This window comes from Rhinolophus sinicus, linkage group LG05, assembly GCF_036562045.2.
Source record: "Rhinolophus sinicus isolate RSC01 linkage group LG05, ASM3656204v1, whole genome shotgun sequence".
NCBI lineage: Eukaryota > Metazoa > Chordata > Mammalia > Chiroptera > Rhinolophidae > Rhinolophus > Rhinolophus sinicus.
This window is the reverse complement of record NC_133755.1, coordinates 130,544,454-130,569,417: the sequence shown is the minus strand read 5'-3', so window position 1 is coordinate 130,569,417 and position 24,964 is coordinate 130,544,454. Positions and strand designations below refer to the sequence as shown.

General features: G+C 36.4%; 1 protein-coding gene across 2 annotated transcripts in view; it reads left to right on the top strand.

The window, feature by feature from the left end:
* The window catches only part of FBXL4 (F-box and leucine rich repeat protein 4), a 68,055-nt gene extending 43,636 nt beyond the window's left edge, over nt 1-24,419 (top strand). Inside the window, exons 7-9 of one of the 2 annotated variants that reach the window (XM_019743411.2) lie at nt 15,712-15,783; nt 18,979-19,291; nt 23,734-24,419. In XM_019743411.2, coding sequence (XP_019598970.1) covers nt 15,712-15,783; nt 18,979-19,291; nt 23,734-23,897 — 549 coding nt within the window. In that variant the 3' untranslated portion in view covers nt 23,898-24,419. The remainder of the gene's footprint in view (nt 1-15,711; nt 15,784-18,978; nt 19,292-23,733) is intronic. The other variant, XM_019743414.2, reaches the window with a different exon arrangement.
* The last annotated feature ends 545 nt before the right edge of the window (nt 24,420-24,964 follow it).

Here is a 24,964-nt window from a genome sequence, read left to right as displayed (position 1 = left end):
GAATAACTTGAATAAATGGGAATTGTCTGTTAAATAGAATTTACTTATAAAACCATCTGGGCGTATAGCTTTTTTTATTGGTAGATCAGTGTAGATACGTTTTTCTAGACATAGCTTTTTTTCCTAATCTATTTGATAATTTAAAAACTGGGAGGATATTTGTTATTTACTCTGTATCATAGACCCAAGTCATAAAACTCAATCCTTACCTTGGCTTTCCCACTTGAAATATTTATGTGCTTGGGTAAGTTACTTACACTAAGCTAAAAGTTTATTTATTATAAAAAGAAAACTTACCCTATCATATAGGCTATTAAAAAGACCAAATTAGGTCATACATGTGGAAAACAAAACAAAACCACACTTTATAAGTTAGATGGACTTGTGAAAATAATAGTATAGATTTACTTAGTATAGTCCCGCACAATTATTTCCACCTCTGCAAAATATTCTTATAGATCATCCTAGAGTATTTTTTTCTTTTGTGTGCTAAGAGAGATTTAGCTGAATTATCTCTCACCCTTAGGACTTGTTTCTGGTAAAAGGAATGTTCATTCCTAAATTGTAAACGCCATAATGGGAGGGACCATGTTTGACTATTTATTCCTTTACAACTGTTACATAGAACAGTATCTGGTCTTCAGTATAGTGAATATACGTAGCTGATATTCAGTAAGCTTGTAGTGAATGAATGAGCAGTATCTCTCTCCTATTAATTCATTTTTTCATTATTAGATAAGTTAGCAAGCATAAGCTAAGTTTGTCTTTCTACAGAATAATCACATCTGCTAAGCAGATGGATGGGAGGATCTGCAACTTGGAAAACTTGTAAGAAAATATTTGTTCAGAATCTTTAGCCCTAAAAGATAGTGAAACATAGTTCAATTTGTTTTGTTAATTTACTTCATGAGATGTTTTTCTTTCTTTTTTCTTTTCTTTAGATGTGTTTAGGATTGAAACAAAAAATCGCTTTATCAGAGAAATGACAAGTGTCTTTTTATAACATCAAAACAAAACCAAAAAATTACTACATAAGCTATTTGCAGTTAGTGGTATACATTTACAGAATTTCAGTAGAAACAGAGCAATAAATATATGCCTAATAAAGAACAAGATACTACTACATTAAAGAGAGACAGAGTAGCCTGCTATAGAAGAGGCCCAGTGCATCCTAACGTCTGTGCTTGGTCTGTGCTTGGTTGGAGAATGGTCTGTGTTGGGAGATCTTTTTAGAAGACAGGACCCTCAAGCTGAGATTTAGGCCCTATTTACTCTGGGATCCCAAAATAACTAGTGAAATGGGTTGGTAAATAGAGTAATTTGCTTTTTACTGAATTTAGTGGATCTTTTAGGGTTACATAGACAACACTTTAGGTAAAGATGGGAACTTAGGATAGGAAAGAAACTTTAGTTGCACTAAGATTCTTCTAGTATCTGTGACAAAGAAGTAAGTATAGTAGAGTTAGATATTTCATGATTGGAAGGACTTTTGTTTCAATAACTTTGGTTCTTCTCTGTTCACAGATTCTTAATATGTATGATGAGCATTGATTGCAAGTATAATTTAGCCTATATGTCGATGCATTTTCATGAGAGGAAAGCTGTAAAAATTTAACTCATGAAATAGACTTTTAAATCCTAAAAAGGAAAAAACCTTTTATTTTGAAATAATTTCATTAAAAATGTTCTATGCAAAAAAATTGCATAAAAAGTCAGTTCTCCTACTGTATGCATAATTTTTTTCCTGAACCATTTGAAAATAAGTAGAAGATATAATTCTCCTTTACTCCAAAGGGGCATATATCTACAATGTATTCTTAAATGCTAGCGTTATGGGCTGAATTGTGTCTCCTTAAATTTCATATGTTGAAGTTTTAAACCCCAGTGCCTCATAATTTGATTGTTATTTGGTGATAGGTTCTTTAAAGAAGAAATTAAGGTTAAATGGGGTCACTAGAGTGGGCCCTAATCTAATGTGACTGCTGTCCTTATAAGAAGAGATTAGGACACAGACATACACGGAGGAAAGAACATGTGAAGACGCCAGTATCAAACAAGAAGCAAGGCCTTAGGATAAACTAACCCTGGACATACCTTTATCTCAGACTTCTAGCCTCCAGTATTGTGAAAAAAATGATTTATATTGTTTAAGCTACCTAGCCTGTAGTACTTTGTATGGCACCCCTAGCAAACCAATACAACTTGTAAACAGTGGCATAAGAGTAACTTTTTAACATATTGCACAAAAAGTATCTTTAAGGGAAGTCCTGTGCATTTGCGAAAACAATCTGGGTTAGTATTAGAAGTTTGGTCTTGTTTACCTTTTCTTTGGGGGAAAAAAATGTATATATATATATATATATATATATGGAGTGGGGCATGACAGGTAGCCCAGTAAGAATGTCATTCTGTTGCCTAGCAGCAGACAAGAAAGCCAAGAATGTTGTTTTTCTTAAGTTGGAGTTATAAATGGAACACCTGCATTCAATTTTGATTGCCTCACTTCAAGAATGATAGAGCATAAATTGACAGAATCTGAAGAAGTGAAAAAACTGATTATAGGTATTGTGGGAGACTAGTATATGACCGTAATCCCTAAGTATGGTTCAGCAACTGTTTACTAGGCTGGGACCACCGTTTCAAGGACCCCCGCTGTCTTCATCTTCATGAAGCAGAAGACAACGAAACTAGTTGATCTGTACTTCTGTTGGATATCAACACTCTCCTCCTATTTTCTTTTTTTTCTGTGCCAGTTTATTTGGCAGAGCGGATATGTAAGTAAAAATTCCTACCACCCTGTCTGTTGATGAAAAACACCTGGGCTTTCCTACAAACGATGCATGAACTGTCTTTTGAGAAGAGTATGATTTGAGTTAGTGCCATGAATTTGCTTCCTGATGCATACACAGTAGTGGTCTTCTTAACTGCATTCTTATTTGATTTAAAGGACACATCATTATATATTGGTAAGTAGAAGCAGGGATGGCCTTTCTCTTAATAGCGTCTATGCAGCTAACAAACTCAGACTATAAGAGCAGACTGGATGGCAAATGAAAGGGGTGGCCTTTCACTTAACAGAGCCAGTGCTGATAACTCATCAAGAAGGAGAGGAAAAACTGAAATAGGAAGAACCTACTTTGGTCACCTAAATTGACTAATATGGGCTGTCGTTAGCTCATTGTTACCGAAAATGCAGTCTGTTTCTAACAGATACATCTAGCTAGATAATGTATACATAAGGATGTTACTTGATTCTTAAACAGAATCAAGAGTTAAGGTTTTAATAACTCGTATTTAACTTATTAACTATCATAGACTAAAACTAACAAACTTTTTAAGTCTTTGACATATGTCTCCAAGCAAGAATATATTTATAGTTCTCTCTATCCTTGTAGAAGTTCTAATGAGAATATGAGACTTTTGGTGAGGTTGGGTTTGTGTGACCTGAGCAAGTGGGCTGTGGTTCTGTCGGGGTCAAAAAGCCTCACTTGTCAGTGTAGTGAATTGGGAGGTTCATTTGTTGGGAGTCAGACTCATTAGCGTCTGCATTCATGACAGTGACCCGTAAACCAGGTATGATAAATCTACCAGGAGAGGACACCATTCACATTCTTTCACTGCTGGTATGTCAGGAGGAAAACCAAATTGTACTTACAAGACTTATTTGGTGAGTTTAGAAACAGAACGCTGAGAATTATGTGACTTAAATGCTTAACAGGTTGACACCTTCATCTTAATAGGAAGAAAGAAGTACTTTTGGAGGAAGATAGATATATATATATAAAATCTTTGGACCAGTGTCTTCTCTCAGCTGGGCATCATTTAGATGGACAGTGTCAACAAACATATGCCTCAGGCACCTCTTACATGGTTCCTTGACAGTCCAACCCTTACTCTTTGATCGAAATATTCTTTCTTTATATATTCAATAAGGTTATTGTCAAGTCCAGCAGGTGTGCAAATCGCCATGAATTTCTGACTGCATATCTGCCATCATCCCTTCTGGGTAGATAGGGAAATTCAGTTTAGTTATCTGTGAGCAAAGATGTATTCCACTATATTATTATGGGAGAGATCCACTACAATGGTAAAAATGGGTTCTGAAATGAGAGTACAGAGCAAGGCAGATGTGTGTGATTTAATCTTAGATTTTATTCTGTCACACACATGCATTTTTAGAATTTAGCAAATAATCTGAACCTTAACTGAAACTCGTACTATAGAGCCAAATTTCTGAGTGTGTGATCTAGTGTAGCTTTAACCATCTACAGTTAAATTTAAAGAACTTTCCCTTTTTATTCTCAAAGTTATATGTAAGAGCGTTATTAATTTATGCCATTTATGGTTTTTAACCTTTTTCTTTTTAGAGATCAGTCAGAAGTCTAACTTTTCTACCACAATGTTGATCTTAAAGTTTAACCTGTAAAAGACCGTATTATTTTCAAGTTGTAATCATGTATAAGTACATAACTATACCATATTTTATATCTAAACTGTATAAAAGATAATTTGTAGTAGATGGTTCAAAGCAAATCTATATAACATAGTTGAATTTAATTATTCTGAAATGATGATGTTTATTTCTACCTATAGTTAGTTTCAAGTACTTTAAATAGTTCTGAAAATACTTGAACTTTTATTCTGTATTTTCCTTCTCAAATTTATTGAGATTGGATCACAGAGGCAAAAAAATTAGAGAAAGAGATTCACACATATATGTGTATTTTAAATTCCAACAACTGAGTGATTATGTTATTGGGATTTCTTGGTGGTATTTGTTACACAAATTTATGAATTTTCATTTAATGAATATACTTTTATAAAATCTCATTACTTGTAAATATTGCTCTGATGTGCTTGAAATGCATCATGATCAGCTGAAAGTACATTTGTTTGTGATCAGGTGATGTCACTAGTCTATATTTTAGCTTGTGTATGTCTGTAGTACATAAAACTTGTATATGTTTCTTTAATATACTTTCTAGGAATCATACCATCTTTCCCCAGAAAGAAGACCTAGCCGGACCATCAGCTCTAATGTGTCCTTTGGAGCAAAAATTAATATGAGCCGGTCTTACATTATGTTAGATAACACCCTGTCTTATATTGTAGTAAAATAAGACCGGGTCTTAGGTTAATTTTTGCTCCAAAAGACGCATTAGAGCTGATGGTCCAGCTAGGTCTTATTTTCGGGGAAACATGGTATTAGATTGCAGAATACTGATTTGGAATTCTACCCTCCTATATTAAGAGTGTTGTGATTAAGAGTTTCATTATTTAAGATAAGCAACAATTTTTAACTGAGCAAAAAAAATTGTGAACTAGTCATAACTATAAGCCTGTATTGTAAAATAGTTAACATAGTACTGCATACATTGATTTTACATGATCTCACTACATTATAAAATATACAGGTACGCATAAATATAACTCTACTAAGCCGTAAATCTGGAATATGTAAAAGTTATATGTGAGTATAATAAATATCAGTTATCATTTTATTAACTATTTTTGCTTAGCACTTGGGAGTCTGGAGGATGGGAGGTTATGCAGTTTACAGATAGCATCTCTTAAAAGGCTGTCAATGAAAATTTGAATTTCTGCCTTGTTTTACCTCTTAATAAATTGCCTTGAAACAAGTAGAGGCATTAATAATAATTCTCTATAATTCATTGTTATCCATTGGATTTTGAAGCTGCTGAATTGGGTTAGTAGGTTGATTTTAGGTGGAATGCCAAAGGATTCTTTCTTTATGAATATATATTCTACTACCAGGTGCCAGCATTCACCTAGGGTATGCTTTGATAATTCTGTAGAAGAATTTAACATGACCAGTCATTCCTTATTAATTTCTTTCCACGGTGACTTAAATAAGGTGGGCCTTTGTTTCAAAATTACAAACTCATGTGAAAATGAATCTGCTGCCTTGCATTGTAAAAGCTACTAACTCTTTAAATTATATTTTAATTTTATAGAGTTAGTCTTATGCTTCTGTTGAATGAATTTTAGAGAACTAACCACAACAGAATCTGTGGACTTGGGTACCTAAAAGATATCTGAAGTCTTAAATAAGAGGTTCATAAATTTGTTCCCTTTTTCTTTCTGAATGCCTTTTCATAGTACACTTAATGGGGCTTTAATCCATCCATTTGTGGGTTCTCGATATGTAAAAAAGTGCGGGAAGTACTCATTACAGTAGAATTGTTCTCTAAGCAGGGGTTGGCTAACTTTTTCTGTGAAAGGCCAAACAGCAAATATTTTAGGCTTTGTAGACCATATGGGCTCTGTCACAACAACTCAACCCTGCTGTTGCAGTGTGAAAACAGCCATAGGCAATAAATAAATGAATGGGTGTGCCTGTGTTCCAATCAAATGTTATTTACAAAACAGTTAGTGGCTGGGTTTGGTCCATGGGCAGTAATTTGCTATCTCCTGCTCCAAACCATTGAATCTGTGGTCCCTCCAAAATCAGGTTCTTTTATATCTGGAAATGAAGAATTCGTTTGTCCTCTTTGCTGTAGCATCAATAGCAGTACTTTAATTCTGAATACTAACAGCATAGAGAAAGAATATGCTAACGATATTTTAGAAGGGAACTGGTTAACTGGATTTAGAGAAATTTCAGACTGATCTATAGATGTGTTTTTTACACCTGGGGGTACTCCCACAGTCTCTGGCTTCTCATGAGCTCTGCCATAGGAAGTCCTGAAAGTGTTAACGTGTGCTGGCTCACCTCAGTGCTACCTGTCAAGCCTTTGGTTCATCTCTGTTTGACTCCTTGTTACATACCTCACAGCATCTCTTCCAAGGGGATGCTTGTTTTCTTCTTTAGCTGATACCTCCACCCACTAATATCTTAGTCTCAGCATTTGATCTCACATCTCTTAATTTAGCAAAGATGTGTGATATCCTTCAACATGAATCTCGTTTGTCCTGTTAGGTCTTTTTTAAGGGGGGGGAGAAAAGTGATTGTTCTCTATTAAATGATTTTTTAAATTTCCAATTTAATGTGCAGACTGTTTAAGTTATTATAAAATATTTGCCTGAGTAAGTATAGTATGCCATGAATTCCTCTTCTATGACTTGAAATTCCTCCAGAGTGCATCTACTCTTACACAAGATATTTTCTAAATATGTGATTACTTGAATCTTAACAATGAGTTGTTGGTGCCTTAAAGTTACAACCTTTAAGATAGACAATAAGCAGTAGATACAGCTCCTCTAAGAAACAGTCCAGGTAGATCTTACTGTTATTTTATCTTACTCTTATTTTTCATTAGAAGAACCAATACAATAGGGAATTCATCCCAAACTATATTTCTTTACATAGTGACTTAAATAAGGTTGGCCTTTGTTTCAAAAATCACAAACTTATTTGAAGAGAGAATCTTGCTGTCCGCTTGGGGGTAGTCAGTTAGAGCTAGGTAACTGTGTTAGATGGCTGTTCATGCTACCCCAGGAGTTGGATGTAAATGTTAGCAAGAGGAGGGAATTTGGGCCAGGACACACATACCACAAAGTATATAGTGACCTGGCATTGACTGCGCCTCAAGGTCAGAACTGAGGCCCGCCTCCTTCTGCTTCTGCATCCCCCCCACCGCATTGCAGAGCAGTGGAAGTCCTGGTTCTGGATGGGGGCCGTCTGCAAGACCCTAGACAGGGAAGAATAAAAAGAGTGAGGGCAGGGGCTTGGAGTTCAAAGACATCAATGAAAGCATATTTTTAAATAGAACAAGAAATTATGGACCATAAAGAGGCTAAAACACAAATCAGTTCTGGAAAAGAACTGATTAAAAATCTAGGTAATAAATGACAGTCATTGTAATTTTTAAAAATCGATGAATTCTAAATTAAAGAGAGAATTGCTAAATTAGAAGCGAAGTCTGAGGAATGTACTTAAATTTGTAAAATCTTTGTGTGTCAGGCACTGCTGTACGTAGTTTATTATATATAATATAAACTCACTTAACTCTGATAGCAACCCTATTTATTCATTTAGTAAATATATATTGTGGCTACTGTGTGCCAGTCACTGTATTATTTATCTATTGTTGTATATCAGTTACCCCAAAACTTAGTGGCTTAAAAAAAACCCATTCATGATCTCACACGGTTTCTGTAGGTCAGGAATCTGGGAGCAGCTTGGCTGCGTAGCTTTGGCTCAAGTTTTCTAACAAGGTTGCAGCCCAATTATTGCTGAAGCTGCAGTCATCTCAGGGCTTGACTGCAGCTGGAGGATCAGCTTCCAAGTTCACACATGTGGCTACTGGCAGGATTCCCCAGTAGCTGTTGGCCAGAGGCTGCTGGTTCTCTCTACATAGGCCTCTCCTGCCTGAGTGTCCTCATGAGATGACAGGTGGCTTTTCCCTAGTGAGCAGTGGGGGAGGGAGGAACCCAAGAGGAGCCACAGCCCTTTTATAACTGCATTATCAGGATTCTTCACAGAAACAGAAATAAAACAGTATGTGTGGGTGTGTATAACTTTATTATGAGGAATTGGCTCGTGATGATGGAGGCTGGCATTCCCAAGTCCTACACAGTGAGTCGGGAAGCTGGAGACCCAGGAGAGCCAATGGTGTAGTTCCAGTCCAAAGACCAGCAGATTGGGGACCCAGGAAGAACTTAGGTTTCAGTGTGAGTCTAAAGTTGATGTCCTCTTTCGAAGGCCATCGGGCAGGAAGAATTCTCTCTTTCTTGGGAGAGAATCATCCTTTTGCTGTATTCAGGTCTTCGACTGATTGGATGAGGTCCATCCACATTAGAGAATAATCTGCTTTACTCAGTATACTGATTTAAATATTAACCTCATCCCAAACACCCTTACAGAAACACTCAGCATAATATTGGACCAAATATCTAGGCAGTCTGTGACATAATATTAACCATCACAATAACCTTACATACCATCACTTCTGCTATGTTCTGTTTCTTAGAAGTAAGTCACTAAGTCCAGCTCACACTCAAAAGGAGAGGAGTGAAATTCCACCTCTGGGACGAGTATAGAATAATTTGTGAACTTACTTTTTAAACTACTGTAGGCACTGGTACTGGGATACTCCAATGTTCATTTAATAGGAGTTCCAGAAGAAAAGAGTGGAAGCAATGATGGAGAAGCAATATTTGAAGAGAGAATTGTTAAGAATCTTCATCTTTCATGAAAAAAGATGTAAGTCTGCAAATCCAAATGTTCACTCAGGATGCCAAACAGAATAAATGAAAATAAATCTTTATTTAGATTGATTGTGATGAAATTGCAGAATATAAAAGATAAAGGGACAAGAGCTACCAGATGGAAAAGACATATGACTTACAGAGGAAGACAATTCTCACTATAGACTTCTTATTAAAATAATAAAGGCTGATAGGTAATGGAGTAATGCTTTCAAAATGATGAAAGAAGATAACGGTCATCCTAAAATTTTAAGCAAGGCTAAACTTTGATTCAATGTTGAGGAGATGTATGCAGACTAAATACATTATTTAACTTTCTGTGACTCAGATTTCTTACCTGTAAATGGGAATAATCATATCTACCTTAGTTTATTTATCTGCTCTGTTTGCTGATATATCCCAAGTGCTTAAACAGTGTCTAACACATGGTAGGCATTCAATAAAACCGTATTTATTAAACGAGTAAATGAGTGAATAGGGTGTTGTGAGGATTAAACATACAAACAATAGGGTTGTTTTAAGAATTAATATATATATATATATATATATATATATATATATATATATATATATATATATAAAGAATTTACAGCACTGTCTGACATGTTAATACTACTCAATAAATGTTTGCTGTTAAGATTTTACCACTCACGGGTGCTTACTAAAAGAACTATTAAAAATATTTTTCAACAAGAAGAAAACTTCAGGTAGAAGGTGTCATATATAATAAACAGTTATGACAGAGAAATTGATAACGTGGCAATAAAATAATTATCATGGGGGAAGAAAGAAAGAGAAACTAATCTTTCTGTATTATTTTTGAAAAGGTGAATTAAAATCTTTAAAGTGATTCTAAAATTCATATGAAAGAGCCTAGGCTAAATAAAAACAGCTAAAAGAGTTCTGAAGACCAAGGAAAGGGTATTTTCCTTACTAGATTGATAAACTTATAACAAACTATAAAAATTAAGACTGAAGTGTTGGTGCAGGGAAAGGCAAATAGACCAGTGAAACAAAATGACCAGAAATAGACTTACACATATAAGAGAACTTGATATATGACAGAAAGCATCACAAATCAGTAGATAATGTAGAATCTTCAATAAATTGAACTGGGACAAGTGGTTTTTCTTAAGGGGAAAAAATGAAATTTGATATCCTACTATGTATAAGAGTCAATTAAAGTTGGGTTGAAAACCTAAGTGCAAAAAAGAAAAATCTTTAAAACTGTCACCAAAAAAAAATAATAAAAGAATATTCTTCCTTGGGCAAAGAAGGACTTTTTAGGAAAGAACAGAATACACACGTAAAGATTGATGAGACTATATTAAAATACAAAATTTCGTGTCTCAGAATATTTTATAAACAAAACAAAAAGGCAAGTCCCAGATTTAGAGAAGAGATTTGTAATGGATATAACTGACAAAGGTTGGTATTCAGCATAAAAAAAGAAGTCTTATACATCAAGAAGGAAGAAACAATCTAATGGAAAAACCAGCAAAGGATATGATTAGCAATTTACAGAGCAGGAAATAAGAGTGACCCATAAATATAGGAGAAGATCTTCAATCTCCCCAGGAATTGTACTAAATGCAAATTGTACCATTCCATACTCATCAGATAGGTGGATGTTAAAAAGGATGAAAAGACTATATGTTAGCAAAGATGTGGAGACCCCACACTCTTACACTGCTGGTGGGAGCACCAATTGATACATTACACAGGAGAGGTGTTTTGCAAAATATAAGGTCAGAGCATACATAAACACCTGGAAATTCTTCTGGTATGTGCTCTAGAGAAATACTCTTCTATAAATGCACAAGGAAGCACTATAAGAAAGTTTATTCTGACATTCTTTGTTATGCTGAAACTTGTAAACAAAGTGTTCATCAAATGAGAATGTATTGCATTTGGTAATAGTATAAAACCGTTAAAAAGTCAGCAAACTAAAGCTATGAGTATCAACACGGACAAACCCCTCACAAACACTGTTGAGGAAAGTGCACTCGTATATGCATATTCTAACACAATTTATATAAAACCCATGTGGAACAGTATGTGCTAAATATGGATCCATAATATGTAGTAAAATTATATAATCTTGAAACGTGTTTTTCAAACACAAGCATGATAAAGGTTACCTCTGAGGAAGTATGTGAATGGATGGGGGGGTACGCAAATAGCCAAGTATAAACAAAGAAGGCAGAATGGTAAGGTTTGATCCATCTGAGTTGTGGCTTATATGGAAGTTTGTTATACTGGACTCTACTAGTCTGTATATTTGTGGTCCTTCATTGTAAATAATTTAAAAATAAAGCACCAAACAAATTACATGAGTGAAGTGTGTGTGTGTGTGTGTGTGTGTGTGTGTGTGTGTGTGTGTGAATTTAAAATTTCTTAGCCACAAGAATATGTGGGGTCCTCTCTAAAAATTCTCTAATATGTTCAGGATCTTGCTCATGGGAAAATCGTATAAAACAACCTTATTATAAAGATCTGGTACTTTAATAAAAATAAACCTCATATCATTTTCATATCTGTTAGTATAAGTTAAAATAGCTAAGTATTATGGAGAATCTGAAAATTAACTTATTTTCATGTATCTCTTCTAATGTCAACATTCTGAGAGCTACATGAGATTGCCTTGGATATGTTATAAGTTGTGTTGAAACTTAAGCATAAGATTCGTATAAACTTTTTTTTTTTTTGCTTTTGCTTAAATTTAAAGAAATGCTCAACAGTGAAACACTCTTAAGTCTGTTATTACTCTAGGGCCTGTTACAACTATTATTTTATTTCTGAATTAACTAAGTTTATTTTATTTGAAATACTTTATTTTCTCAATGAAATCTTATCTGGAGTTTGAACAAAATTTTTTTTCTTGAGAAGTTCCAACTTTGATATGTGGCTATTTTTTAAATGATTTTTTTATTTGTCAATTACAGTTGACATACAATATTAAATTAGTTTTAGGTGTACAACATAGTGATTAGACATTTATATAACTTATGAGGTGATCACCCCGATTAATCTAGTACCCATCTGACACCATAAATAGTTATTACAATATTATTGACTATACTACACTTTACATCCCAGTGACTATTTTGTAACTACCAATTTATACTTCTTAATCCCTTCACCTTTTTCAACCTGCCCACCAAGCCCCCTCCCCTCTGATAACCATTAAAATGTTCTCTGTATCTTTAAGTTTGTTTGTTTGTGGATTTTGTTTATTAAACTCCACATTTAAGTGAAATCATGTTGTATTTGCCATTCTCTGATTTATTTCATTTAGCATTAATACCCGCTAGGTCCACCCATGTTGTTATAGCTGGCAAGAACCCATTGCCTTCCATGGCCCCAGGGCCGTATTCCATTGTGTATATGTACCACCTCCTCTTTATCCATTCTTCCATTGACAGACACCCAGGCTGCCTCCACATCTTGGCCATTGTAAACAGTGCTGCAATGAACATATGGATGCATATGTCCCTTGAAGTAGTGTTTTGGATTTCTTGAGATAAATACCCAGAAGTGGGATTACGAGGTGGTTCTTTGTGTCTTGTTATAGCCTTTGTTTTAAAGTCTGTTTTGTCTGATATAAATATTGCTACCCCAGCTTCTTTGTTGCTTGCTCGTTTCCATTTTCATGAAATATCTTTTTCTGTCCCTTTACTTTCAGTCTGTGTGTGGGTCTTTCAATCTGAAGTGAGTCTCTTGTGGACAACATATGTAAGGGTTTTGTTTTTTATATATATTCAGCCACCCTATGTCTTTTGATTGGAGCATTTGATCCATTTACATTTAAAGTAATTGTTGATAGGTATGTAGTTATTGCAATTTTTATCATTCATATTCTCTTTTCTTCTTAAAGAAGTCCCTTTAACATTTCTTGTAATACTGGTTTGGTGGTGATGAACTCCTTTAGCATTTGCTTGTCTGGGAAACTCTTTATCTGTCCCTCAATTCTAAATGATACTTTGCTGGGTGGAGTAACCTTGGTTGTAGGTCTTTGCTTTTCATCACGTTGAATGTTCCCTGCCAATCCCTTCTGACCTGCAAAGTTTCTGTTGAGAAATCAGCTGACTGTGTTATGGGAGCTCCCTTGTGGGTAACTGACTGCTTTTTTTTTTTTTTTAAAGATTTTATTGGGGAAGGGGAATAGGACTTTATTGGGGAACAGTGGAACAGTGTGTACTTCCAGGCCTTTTTTCCAAGTCAAGTTGTTGTCCTTTCAGTCTTAGTTGTGGAGGGCGCAGCTCAGCTCCAGGTCCAGTTGCCGTTGCTAGTTGCAGGGGGCACAGCCCACCATCCCTTGCGGGAGTTGAACCGGCAACCTTGTGGTTGAGAGGACGCGCTCCAACCAACTGAGCCATCTGGGAGCTCAGCGGCAGCTCAGCTCAAGATGTCATGTTCAACCTTAGTTCCAGGGGGCGCTGCCCACCATCCCTTGTGTGAGTTGAGGAATTGAACTGGCAACCTTGTGGTTGAGAGCCCACTGGCCCATGTGGGAATTGAACCGGCAGCCTTCGGAATTAGGAGCATGTGGCTCTAACAGCCTGAGCCACCGGGCCGGCCCTGACTGCTTTTTTTTTTTGCTGCTTGTAAGATTCTCTCCTGGTCTTTAAGTTTTAGCATTTTAATTATGATGTGTCTTAGTGGGGGCCTCTTTGGGTGCATCTTGTTTGGGACTCTGCTTCCTGGGCTGTACAAGGTTGGACAACTAAGTTCGCGAACTCATCCTAGAAAAACTGCTACATACCTCATTGATGAATATCACTATGGTCACCTTCAAAGTACTCCCCTTGGGAAGCTATGCATCAATGCAAGCGCCTAATCCACCCTTCAAAGCAGTTTTCTGAGAAGGCCATCAGAGCTGTCGTCATATTACCCTTGATGTCCTGAATGTCATCAAAACTCCAGTGGAAGAACTGTTGTGCAGGAGCTGACCCTATGGAGCAGGATTCGCTTTAGTAGGGCTCTGGTGCCTGCCATGTCTGCCCTTTGAGTGTGTCAATGTGGAAGTGGTTGGGTAGTGCTGTGGTGTGGTCTGAAGCTGGCTTCTGGATATGTTGGTTTTAGGGCCTCTTGGGAGGGGCTCTAGGGCACACCAAGGTCAGCCACTGCCTGTGCCATGCCTGGGGCTACTTGGTATGAAACTACAAAGTGATCTGCACATGGTTGCCACTTGTGCTGCAGTGGGGCTATTTGGATGTGCCTGGGAGAGGCTAAGCTGTGAACTGAGGCCAACTGCCACTAGTGCCGGGCTTGAGGCTGCTTAGCAAGAGGTATGGGGCATGCTGAAGCCAGATGCTGCTTTGTTTGGGGTTTGTGAAATCTTTAGCAATATTAGGAAAGAACACAGTATGAGTCAAAACAGGCTGTTTGTATGGAAAAGCCACTCAAAGTAGCTTGGGTAGACCCGTAAGTAGGGTGCGACAGGGTTTCTGGGAATCATCAGGGCAGGGAAAATGGTGTTAGCTGGGTTGATGGAGACTCAGATGTGGCGGCCATCTGTGCCTGCAGGCCAGGTTTTGGGAAGGGCTCAACAAAGGAACAAATGTTTTGTATTGTCATTAACATATTTGTCATCTCCTCCTCCGCTGATATTTTTCAGTTTCTGAACATTTATAAACAAAGGTTGTGTGATATTCTCTTAACTTTGTTAACTATGATATAGTACAACTATTTAGAAACAAATTTTGCCACATAAATTGGAGTCTTTTTTTTTTTAATGTATAAGGTAAAAATTAGAAATGTGAATGTTTTGTGTTGTTTTTCACAAATTTTAATTTCAAGCATGCCCTCTAATGAAATTATAGCCACTTGGAGATATTTTTAGGTACCATGATTATGTCACAGTCTGGCATACCTCTGGGTTTCTTTAGTGGTGAGACTGTTTTCATTGCACAGGATAGATGGGCGAAAATGGCTAGAACATGATTAGAAAGTGCACATTATATGTGTTTCAGTCAGCATGCTGCTAGTGACAAGTGCTCAATGGTTGTAGGGATCCTTGTCAGCAAAGAGAATCCTTTGACATTAAAGTCACCAGCTCAGTCCTGATTTCAGGTGACTCTATTGGCAGTTCCATCAGGCTGCAGCTGATAAGTGAATGTCAGAGGTGCCGCTATTCTTCAGAGTGTCACCAGTCCTCTGTGCGTTTTCTTTTTTTTTTTCTTTTTGAGGGAGGGGTTGTTTAGCTTGTCTTGTTCAGTCTTAACCAGACTTTCAAATTGCTTACCTTTGGGAAATGAACTGAGGGGTCATAGGGAATATAGGTATCTTTAGGGCATGCAAACCATATACAGAATAACGACTTACATAGAGACTGGTAATGATTACCTTGACTCCAAGCCAATCAATGGTGGGAGCACCTGGGGACTCGTTAAATTGCATTTGTGGTGTCTGTCACCCTGGTTTTGAGCTCTATTTCAGGAAAAGCAGTGACAGCCTTTAATGTCTAATTGACCTCTTCTCTTTGTTTCACTTTCTTTCACTTTCCATATTTGCCTCTGATGTGGTCCCTGATGGCAGCAAACAGCGCTGCTCAGCATTTTGAACTTCTGTTCAGAGCTTCAGCACCTCAGTTTGGGTAGTTGTGTAATGGTAAGTATTTGAAAATTCTTTACACTCAATTGCTTATTCTCTTTTTCTTCCCACAGGTGAATTTTATTCTGACTCACCCCACCCCACACCCACCCACAGCTTTTCTGATTTACGGTTAACTATATGTACCCCACTTTCAAACATTTTTCTTAAATTGGAGAGTATGTCTTTGAAATACTGACATTATCCATAAGAGCAAGAAGAGAAGTATAGTATAGTGGAAAGAGTTTGGTTCTGCCTCACGTCAGATGTTATCAGATGTTATCTCTGACAAGTTATTTACCTCTGGATTTCTTTATAAAATAAGTTATCCATCACACCCAAATGCCAGTAGTTCAGTAAGTTTTTCACAAAGCTAATTTTAATTTTTAAGTTCTGAGAATGTTTCCTGCAAATGTTGATGATAGTAAGAAAGATTTACTTTGTTTTTATGTTTGTTTTCCTGGCCTTACTGGGTGAGATAAAAAGGTGGATATTCTGTATTGGAACTCATTTTTGAATTTTACTGATTTCATGAAATCAAAAGCCTAGGGACTGTTGGATTAGATAGTCTTTAAAGCCCTTCCAGATTTAAAGTTATGATTTTATGTGCCATTGAAAGAGCTCATGGGATGAGTTAAATCTTTTTATCTAAATTGTATGGTTTATAAATAATACTGACACTCAAGGGACTGTACAGCCCTTGGTGTTTGTGTGCACATGTGTATGCGTGTGCGTGCACATATGCACATTCACAGGAAATGCATCTCCCAATATAAATGACTATGAGCAATCCATTTCTCTTCACTTCCTTATCCACCCAAAGCAGATTTAGAAGATCCACAGCCATTTCAATTTTGCATCCACGTAGGAGAAATACCAGCATGAGCAGGATAGTTGTAAGAGTCCAGAGAAGTTCTCTTGGTGTCCTAGGCTTGGAATCAACAGGCACAGTCACTGACCTGAAACAGATCCCATTTGAACATCTTTTGAAGCTCAGCAATGGCTTCAGAGATGCCCCAAGGTTTGGCATTGTAGGCTGGAGAGGCCAATTATAAGGACATATTTATCTCCATGTCCCCGTAGTTTTTAATCCTGGCGGTTAGGCCTGATTAAACCCCAAGTATGAACTCAGTCCCATCCTGGTGTCTGGAAACAATCTTGGGAGCCCACTAATTTAGCATTAGGTTTTCCTTACTTCTGGCCAAATTCTTACCTAAGTCATTTCATAAGCTTCTGTTGGTCCCTCTAGTGGCTCTTGTAGATGGGCCCAGTGACATTCAATTGGCAGTTTCTGTGACAAGTGTTTGCCTTTGCTTAAATCAGTATTTTTCATCTTGACCTGCCTTGAACACGATTTCCCATGTTACAACTATTAATATGTAAGATACTATGGAAAATACTGCTTTAGATACATAAGCTGTTTTTAAATTAAAGTATGTAGTTACCAGTAAAATATATTACCATTGATATTGTTTGCCAGGAAATGAAGTTTTAAAAATTTGACTTTAAATTCAGGAATACTGCTAATATTTCTGATTTTGCTACTACTGTCATGATTGATACATTTCATGCTTGTTGTGGAAACACCATTCTTACTTCACAGCAGGAACAGCGCAGCAGGTCCAGAGTTTATCAGGACACTGCCATAGACAGCTGTTGAGCGATACTTTCACACCATGTTCATCTCAGTTTTTTTCTGTCAATTGACCAAAAGCAGGATGATTCATTTCCTATTTTGTATTTGACTATTAAAATAATACCAATCAGAATCACGGGTTTCAGAACATTTTTAAATTGTTTCTTTCTAAAGAAGCAAATTGGCTGCACTAATGATCGAAGCTACACTTTTGTGTTGTTCAGGTACAGTCACTTAAGTAAATAGTTACATTCCCCACAGTCTGCTTCTCGTGGTTTTCTGCATGATTTTACCATACACAATTCCTGAAGACCAGAACCTTAGACATCATCATCTCTATGTCTAGTCCATAAACCTTGGTTTCTACTGAACGTATAGCCCTGCATCTGTCCATTTCTCCACTTCCACTGCTGCTGTCTTAATCCAAGCCCTTGTCATCTCTCCTAAGCTAATACAGGCCTCTTCACTGGGCTGCCTCCTCCATTCTTACCCACCATAGACCATCTGATAGAAGCAAGAGGGGTTTTTGTTTTTGGTTTAATGTAAATCATTTGTAGCAAACCCTCCATTGATTTCCTTATTACTTAAAATAAAAATCAAATTCCTTTATGGCCTAATGGCCTGACCCCAGCATTCACTCTGTCCTCTATGGCGTGTCCTCTCCATCACTACCCAGCGCCATACTGATCTGATGCACCAAGCTCATTCCCGGAGGTCCCAGCAGCCACCACTGCCTCCCTCTCTGATCGTGCTCACATCACCCTGGTTTGTTATTTCCACGCTGATCGCTCTCTGAATTTATTTTGCTCTTATATTTGTCTGTATGTCTTTCCCAAAAATGTGAACAAAGTCCTGTCTTTTGGTTCACTGTTATTCTTAGCATCTAGAGTGGTGCTGGCACATAGTAGTTGAAAATATGAATAAACAATAAATAAAAGGAAATAATCATTGGAAATTGTTTGCTATTTTGTTCCCTTTTGACTACTGGTGATAATTTTGACACCTGATTACAACCAAATCAAATGAATCTCTTAAAAGAACCTGTTTTAAGAACCATTACTAAAGCATATAAAGCCCGTGAACTTAAATGTTTAATCCTTGGTTGGTGGAGGCTTATCCTGTGGTCTGGAGGTAAATCACTGGATACCTCCTGTAACTGACAATGATTAACAACATAATCTAAATTATCTTTGTGTTGTATCTTCAGTCCCCAAATGCCTCACTTAACTCCAAACTAGTATCCTTATTAGTCCTATCAGAATATTTACATACTATTTTAGAGCCTAACAAGGTTCACACCTTTATCAGGGAGATCTTATTTGTCTACCAAAATTGATTAATTATATATAAGATAGAAGAAGCCATGCCTTCTCAGCAAGTAGCAGCATCGAGGTCAAAATGGGAGGCAGGCAGGACCAACACGTAACCCTCAAATTCTTCATGAGGGATGGAGGATTTCAGACTGCTTCGAGATCAAACAATCAAACAATATGAATGATTAAGAATGTCTTACTTGCTCTAAATAGTTTGTTTTTCTGAGCATCATATGTAAAAGATTGGAATTATTTGATTTCCAGATTGAAGACTATGATGTGATCGCTAGCATGATAGGAGCCAAGTGTAAAAAACTGCGCACTCTGGATTTGTGGAGATGTAAGAATATTACTGAGAATGGGATAGCAGAACTGGCTTCTGGATGTCCGCTTCTGGAGGAACTTGATCTCGGCTGGTGCCCTACTCTGCAGAGCAGTACTGGGTGCTTTGCCAGACTGGCACGCCAGCTCCCAAACTTGCAAAAACTCTTTCTTACTGCTAACAGGTCTGTGTGTGATACAGACATTGAAGAACTGGCATGTAATTGTACCAGATTACGGCAACTGGACATACTAGGTAAGGATACAGTATATAAATTTATTTTAAAGCCTTGACATAAAAGCTAATCTCAGACTTTTTGCAAGAAAAAACAGAATTTCTTGGATAAAATAAAAATTTTGTCTTGATAACACTGCTTGGCTTGATAGGAAGTACAAGATAAGTCAATTAATATGAAGAGTAATTATATCTGTACTTAAGTAAAAGAGTGAGGACAATAACAAAATTTTATACTTGAACCCATCAGAAAGCTCCAAATAATCATTAATTCTTGGTCGAGTAAGAAGAGTGAGAATTTATATGATCTGTGTTATCCGTTTTCATTAAGGACAGGTAAGAAATGAATCCATTTGTATAAGGAGTTCAAATATAAATATACATACATATGTATATTTATACATGTATAAATATATATGTACTTATGCGTATATATGTGTATATATACATATGTATGTGTGTATATATATGTGTGTATATATTCTTGATGTTGAACTATTGATTAAAGAATTTTATACACTCTCCATCCCTGATAATTCCAGTTTTTGGGAATGGTTCTACCCCAAGGCCGAGCCAATGAAGATCCTTTCCGGTTCTGGGACTCTTTATGTCCTTACTGCAGTTTCTCAGCAAGGAACCCTGGGAGATTTTGTCACTTCTTACTTTAGCCAGAGTGCTGGCAGTGTCACAGTTACAAATGCCCACATGGTTGGTACTTTGTGAGCCCACATAGCATTTGTTCTTTGTTCTCTGGTAATTTATTAGTACTAACAGATTAGTCCACGAAGTGCTAATTATATCCTTTTCTTTTTATTAAACATTCAACGAAAGGAAAATTTGTATTGGTGGTTTTAGTTAAAATCTTTCCACAGTCCAGGTTTATGATAACATTGGTAGATGTTGCTTATATAGTTGCATGTTACTTAATCAAGCTTCTATTAGGCAGAAATTCTTGCCTAAAAACTAGAGAGAAATTTTTGCCTATTATATGTACACTTTGGGCTAGATACATATTTCATCTGTTATAGTTTCCTTATCTTCATAGCTGAGCGAGTTGGATGTCATTGTTTTTTCATTGGTGAGGGCAGTTAACATGTGGCAGAGCAGGTTTCAAATCCAAGGTCTGTGGCTACATAGTATCATTTTTTCATATAACACCACACCCACTTACCTTGCTTGCTTCTTTTCCTTACTACCCACTTTCCCCCTTGAATTAGCCCAGACCTTTTATAAGAGAAATATTTTGAAAAGTTCAAGAAAAAGTCATGAATTCACAGGGAGAATGAGAAAAAGTGGCCAGGGCCTTTTAAAAGGGATTTGCTGATGGAGTCACACTTCACTTCAGAGGGTGGTGCTATTGTTGGTTAAAATCTGTTTTACAACCCTCCCCCTCAAAACAAAGAACAAAGAAAACAAAACAAAAAATGAAAACCAAAAAAACTCATGCACTACAGATAAAGAGTAGCCAGTATCTGAAAGAGATGCTACAGAAGCACAGAGAAGTTGGTAACACTGATCCTAGAACAATAGCACAGTTGTGACAAACAGTGGGGTTGAGTGTCAGGTGACCTAACTTTGGCTTATAAATGTATTAACTACTTGACAGAGACATAAAAGAAAAATGGGTAAGAAGCATAATGACTTCTTCATGAAAGCATTTATAACTTTTATGAGCATAAGAGCAAGGAAGTATAATTATCTATTATGCCAAAACTAATTATAGATGGAAGACAGCCATCAGCAAATATATTGGAACATCTTATTTCAAATACGAAGAGCACAGTAAAAATAATATCAATAATAGTTAATAATGTTAACAGCAATGTTACTACCTACTGCTGAGCATGCATTAACTGATTTAATCCCCACAACAATTTTGTGAGGCAGGTATTAGTATTAGCCACAAACGAGGAAACAGAATGAAACAGGTTAGTGATCTGTCTGCCTGGGTCTCATGTCTAGTAAGAAATCGGGTGTTGAACCAGATTAGGTTGGTGCAAAAGTAATTGCGGTTTTTGCAATTGTTTTTAACCTTTTAAACTGCAATTACTTTTGCACCAACCTAATACTATGCGATATTTTCTTTATTTTTATTGGTTTCGTGTTTGTCTCCTTTCATCCTTAAGTGTTAGAATCGATATTTTTAAAAGGATTCTTAATTGAACCAAGCTAATAATTATTATTTTGTCATTTTGTGACCAGCACATATGAGTGTTAAGTGGCATACTTTCTTCATACTGAGAATACTTACTGATCAGGACCAAGCTGAGTAAGATACAGTCCTGACTTTCAGAGAGTTTATAATCTAGCAAGGAGGAGTAAAACAAGTATATACATAACTATAATGCAAGCTCGAAGCAAGTCCATTTTCATGGGGCTCAAAGAAAAGAGAGTATATATGATTTTAGAAATGAGAAAAGGCTTAATTAAAAAGGTTAATAGGTATTTGAAAAATATCCTTGAAAAGTAAATAGGAAATAGGAATGGGGGGGCATTTTAGGAAGATTGACTAGCATGAAACAAAAGTAAAAGAGTTAAAAATACAGAATATGTTCAGAGAACAGGCAATCTAAGTTGACTGAGAATGTTAGTATAAAATAGGCTTTCATGGAGAATTTTGAACACACCAGAATGAGGAATCTGCACAAAATTAAACAAGGAAGAACTATTATTGGGTTTTAATTAGGGGGGTGAGAGACACATTTAGGGAATATTAATCTGGAAACAAGTGTAGGTGAATTGGAGAAGGAAGAGATCTAAGTCATAGATCTAAAGAGGATCCGAACCAGGGCGATGGTGTTGGGAAATTAACTACCATTCCTTCATCGCTTCATTTATTACACACTTATTGAGCAAATACCATGTCAGGTACCGTTTTAAACACTGGAAATATGTCAGTGAACAAGATAGATATGGCTGCTGCCCTGAAGGTGCAAGCTGAAAGCATAATTGTGTCATAAGTGAGTAACAAAGCATCAGCACAAAGTGCTCTGGAAACCGAGGACGAGGCACCCTAGCCTAGTAAAATTTTCAGCCTCCGACTTCCTTCCCTGACATTTTCTTAGGCACTCCTGATTTATCAGGAAACTCAGATTCTAATGACCAAGACTGGCAAATAGAAAATAATCACAATCCTAGGTATAAAAAAAAAAGTAGTCAGGTGTCTTAGCTGAGGGTCTCTGATCTTATATAACAGAAACCCACTCAAGATAATTTAAACATAAGAAAAAGAAAATTATTCTGAAGATACAGGTGTCTCAGATCCCATGGTTAGGAGCGAGCTATTGTCAGATAATAAAGAGGGATTGGAAAACCATCAGGAGGCAAGGAAGCTGTTTTCTCTTTTTCTGTCTTACATGATCAGGTACCTGTCCCCTACCCCTACCCTCTGCAGCTGTACACTCACAAAGACTTTGATGTTTGCTGCTCCCTTTGGTTTTGCCTTGTTCTTGTCATACTGGACGTCTCTGCCTTATTGGGTGCACGTAGCCAAATACAGCAGACCCAACCCAGTTTTCCATGTCTTTTGTTCAAGGGATGGCTTTACTGAATGCCAATTCTAAAATTTCAGCGAAATCTGTGTTAGGTGCAGGGCCAGTCACCACCTGAGTAGCAGTATAGTTACAGCTTCTGGAACCCATGGCAGGGAGGGGAATAGAAAGAAGCTCTCAGAGAAAAAGGTATAGGTTAACATTTTAGAAACTTGAATCCCCATCCCAGTAGATGTGTATGTGTAATACAACTGTGATTTTTTTTTTCCTCCCTAGAAAAGCTGTAGTTAAAGCAAGGTATGTTTTACAACAGGTGACATCTTAGAGCTAGTGACAATTTAGCCTCCGTCTGAATGTCCCATAATCTCTTCATTTTTAACATGGGCTAACTAGTACTCATCATCCATCATCTGTCTTCCCAGTAATGTCATTTTATACCAACCAGTTACTGTAAAACTGATCAAATTGTGTTGTAGTTATTTGCTTTCAACTCTGGTCAGTGAGTTCCCTATGACATAAGTCTGTCTTACGTATCTTTGTATTTCTAATGCCTGAAACAGATGTTTCTATAGGGTAGTTAGTTGCTCAGTAATTTATTGCATGGAGTTACAGGTTGAATCCTTGGTGCCTGATATGACGCATGGGTAACAGAAAATGGGATGTGCAAACAGTTTTGAACTGGGTGACAGAAATAGGAAAGCCTGGAGGAGCTGACTGGAAGAGGTAGGAGGTAGGAATGAAGATAGTGGGTGGAGTATTGACAAGGTGCCAAATTGGCTGGGAAAATTCAGTTCATATTTTTTTATCAGACTGTTTCAATATGAAGTCTTTTGTTTTAAGAAATGTTTTTAATTTTTAAAATACAATTTACTTTGTTATTTTTAAACAATACATAACAAAGGGACCCTTTATCGGAATAGTATATAAATGTTATATTTAAGATGTTTTATGTGGCTTTGTTTTTTTAAACAGGAACAAGAATGGTAAGTCCAGCATCCTTAAGAAAACTCCTGGAATCTTGTAAAGATCTTTCCTTGCTTGATGTGTCCTTCTGTTCCCAGATTGATAATAGAGCTGTGCTAGAACTCAATGTAAGCTTTCCAAAAGTGTTCATAAAAAAGAGCTTTACTCAGTGACTTCATATATGTTCTATAATAAAATGAATGTGCTTTTGTAGGGTTTTATTTTAGGGCAGGTTTTGTGTTTTTGTTTTGTGTAGTTTTCATGTTGGTGGAAATATCTTAATGTAGATTTTTAAAGACAAATTTGAAATTGTCCACTAAATCAAGTATAAATGTAAACAAATGTTTTCACAAAATATTGTAAGCACTTTTCTTCAAGAATATGTGAGTAGCTGATATTATTTTTACCTTATGTTAAGTGGTGATATTATATGCCCTAGTTAATAATTACATGTTTAATAAAAGAATAACGTGGAACCATTTTAACTTATTTTTAAAGGAACAGTTTGAACAGTAAGTTATCATGATGTCTATGAAAAAAATATAATTAATTTTTCACACCTCCGTGTAAGGATGCCTTATTAATAAGCCTTATGACCTGGACTGTATTTTGTTTGGTATATACAAAATTGTCAGTTAGTTGGAGAGTCTTATTTTTTTCATTTGTTAAAATTATTTTTTTAAGCTGATACATCAGCTCATCAACTTCCAAGTTTTTTGTTTTTATACTTGTCTTTTGATATATTTATCTACTTTACTACTGGATAGTATCAATATAAAAATATGCGCGTAACCAAGAGCAAGAGGTAACCTACTAAACAAAACAGCTTTCCGACTGTTAAGCAGTTACCTTAAAAATTTGCCAGAGGGAAAGGTTTGAAACTTCTGAGTTTTATGTGGCTTTTATTTGTATTTATTTTTTTCTGTGCCCCAGCACCTTAAGTAATTACAAATCACCTATAGTGGAGGAAAAAACAAACCAACATTGTTTGCTAAGAAAGTAAACAGAAAATACTTTGTGGCATGACAAACAAGGGCTGTTGTGAATAACAAACTAATATTAAGTGTATAGTGTAACAAAATTTATTTTCCCACATAGGGCAAAATGTTAAATTCCAACACCTTCACATCCTAGAGTGAGCCTGTGCTGCTGTCCACTACGGCAGCCACATCCATATGTGGCTATTTTATTTAATTTTCATTCACTTAAATGTAATTAAAAATTCCATTTCTCAATGTAC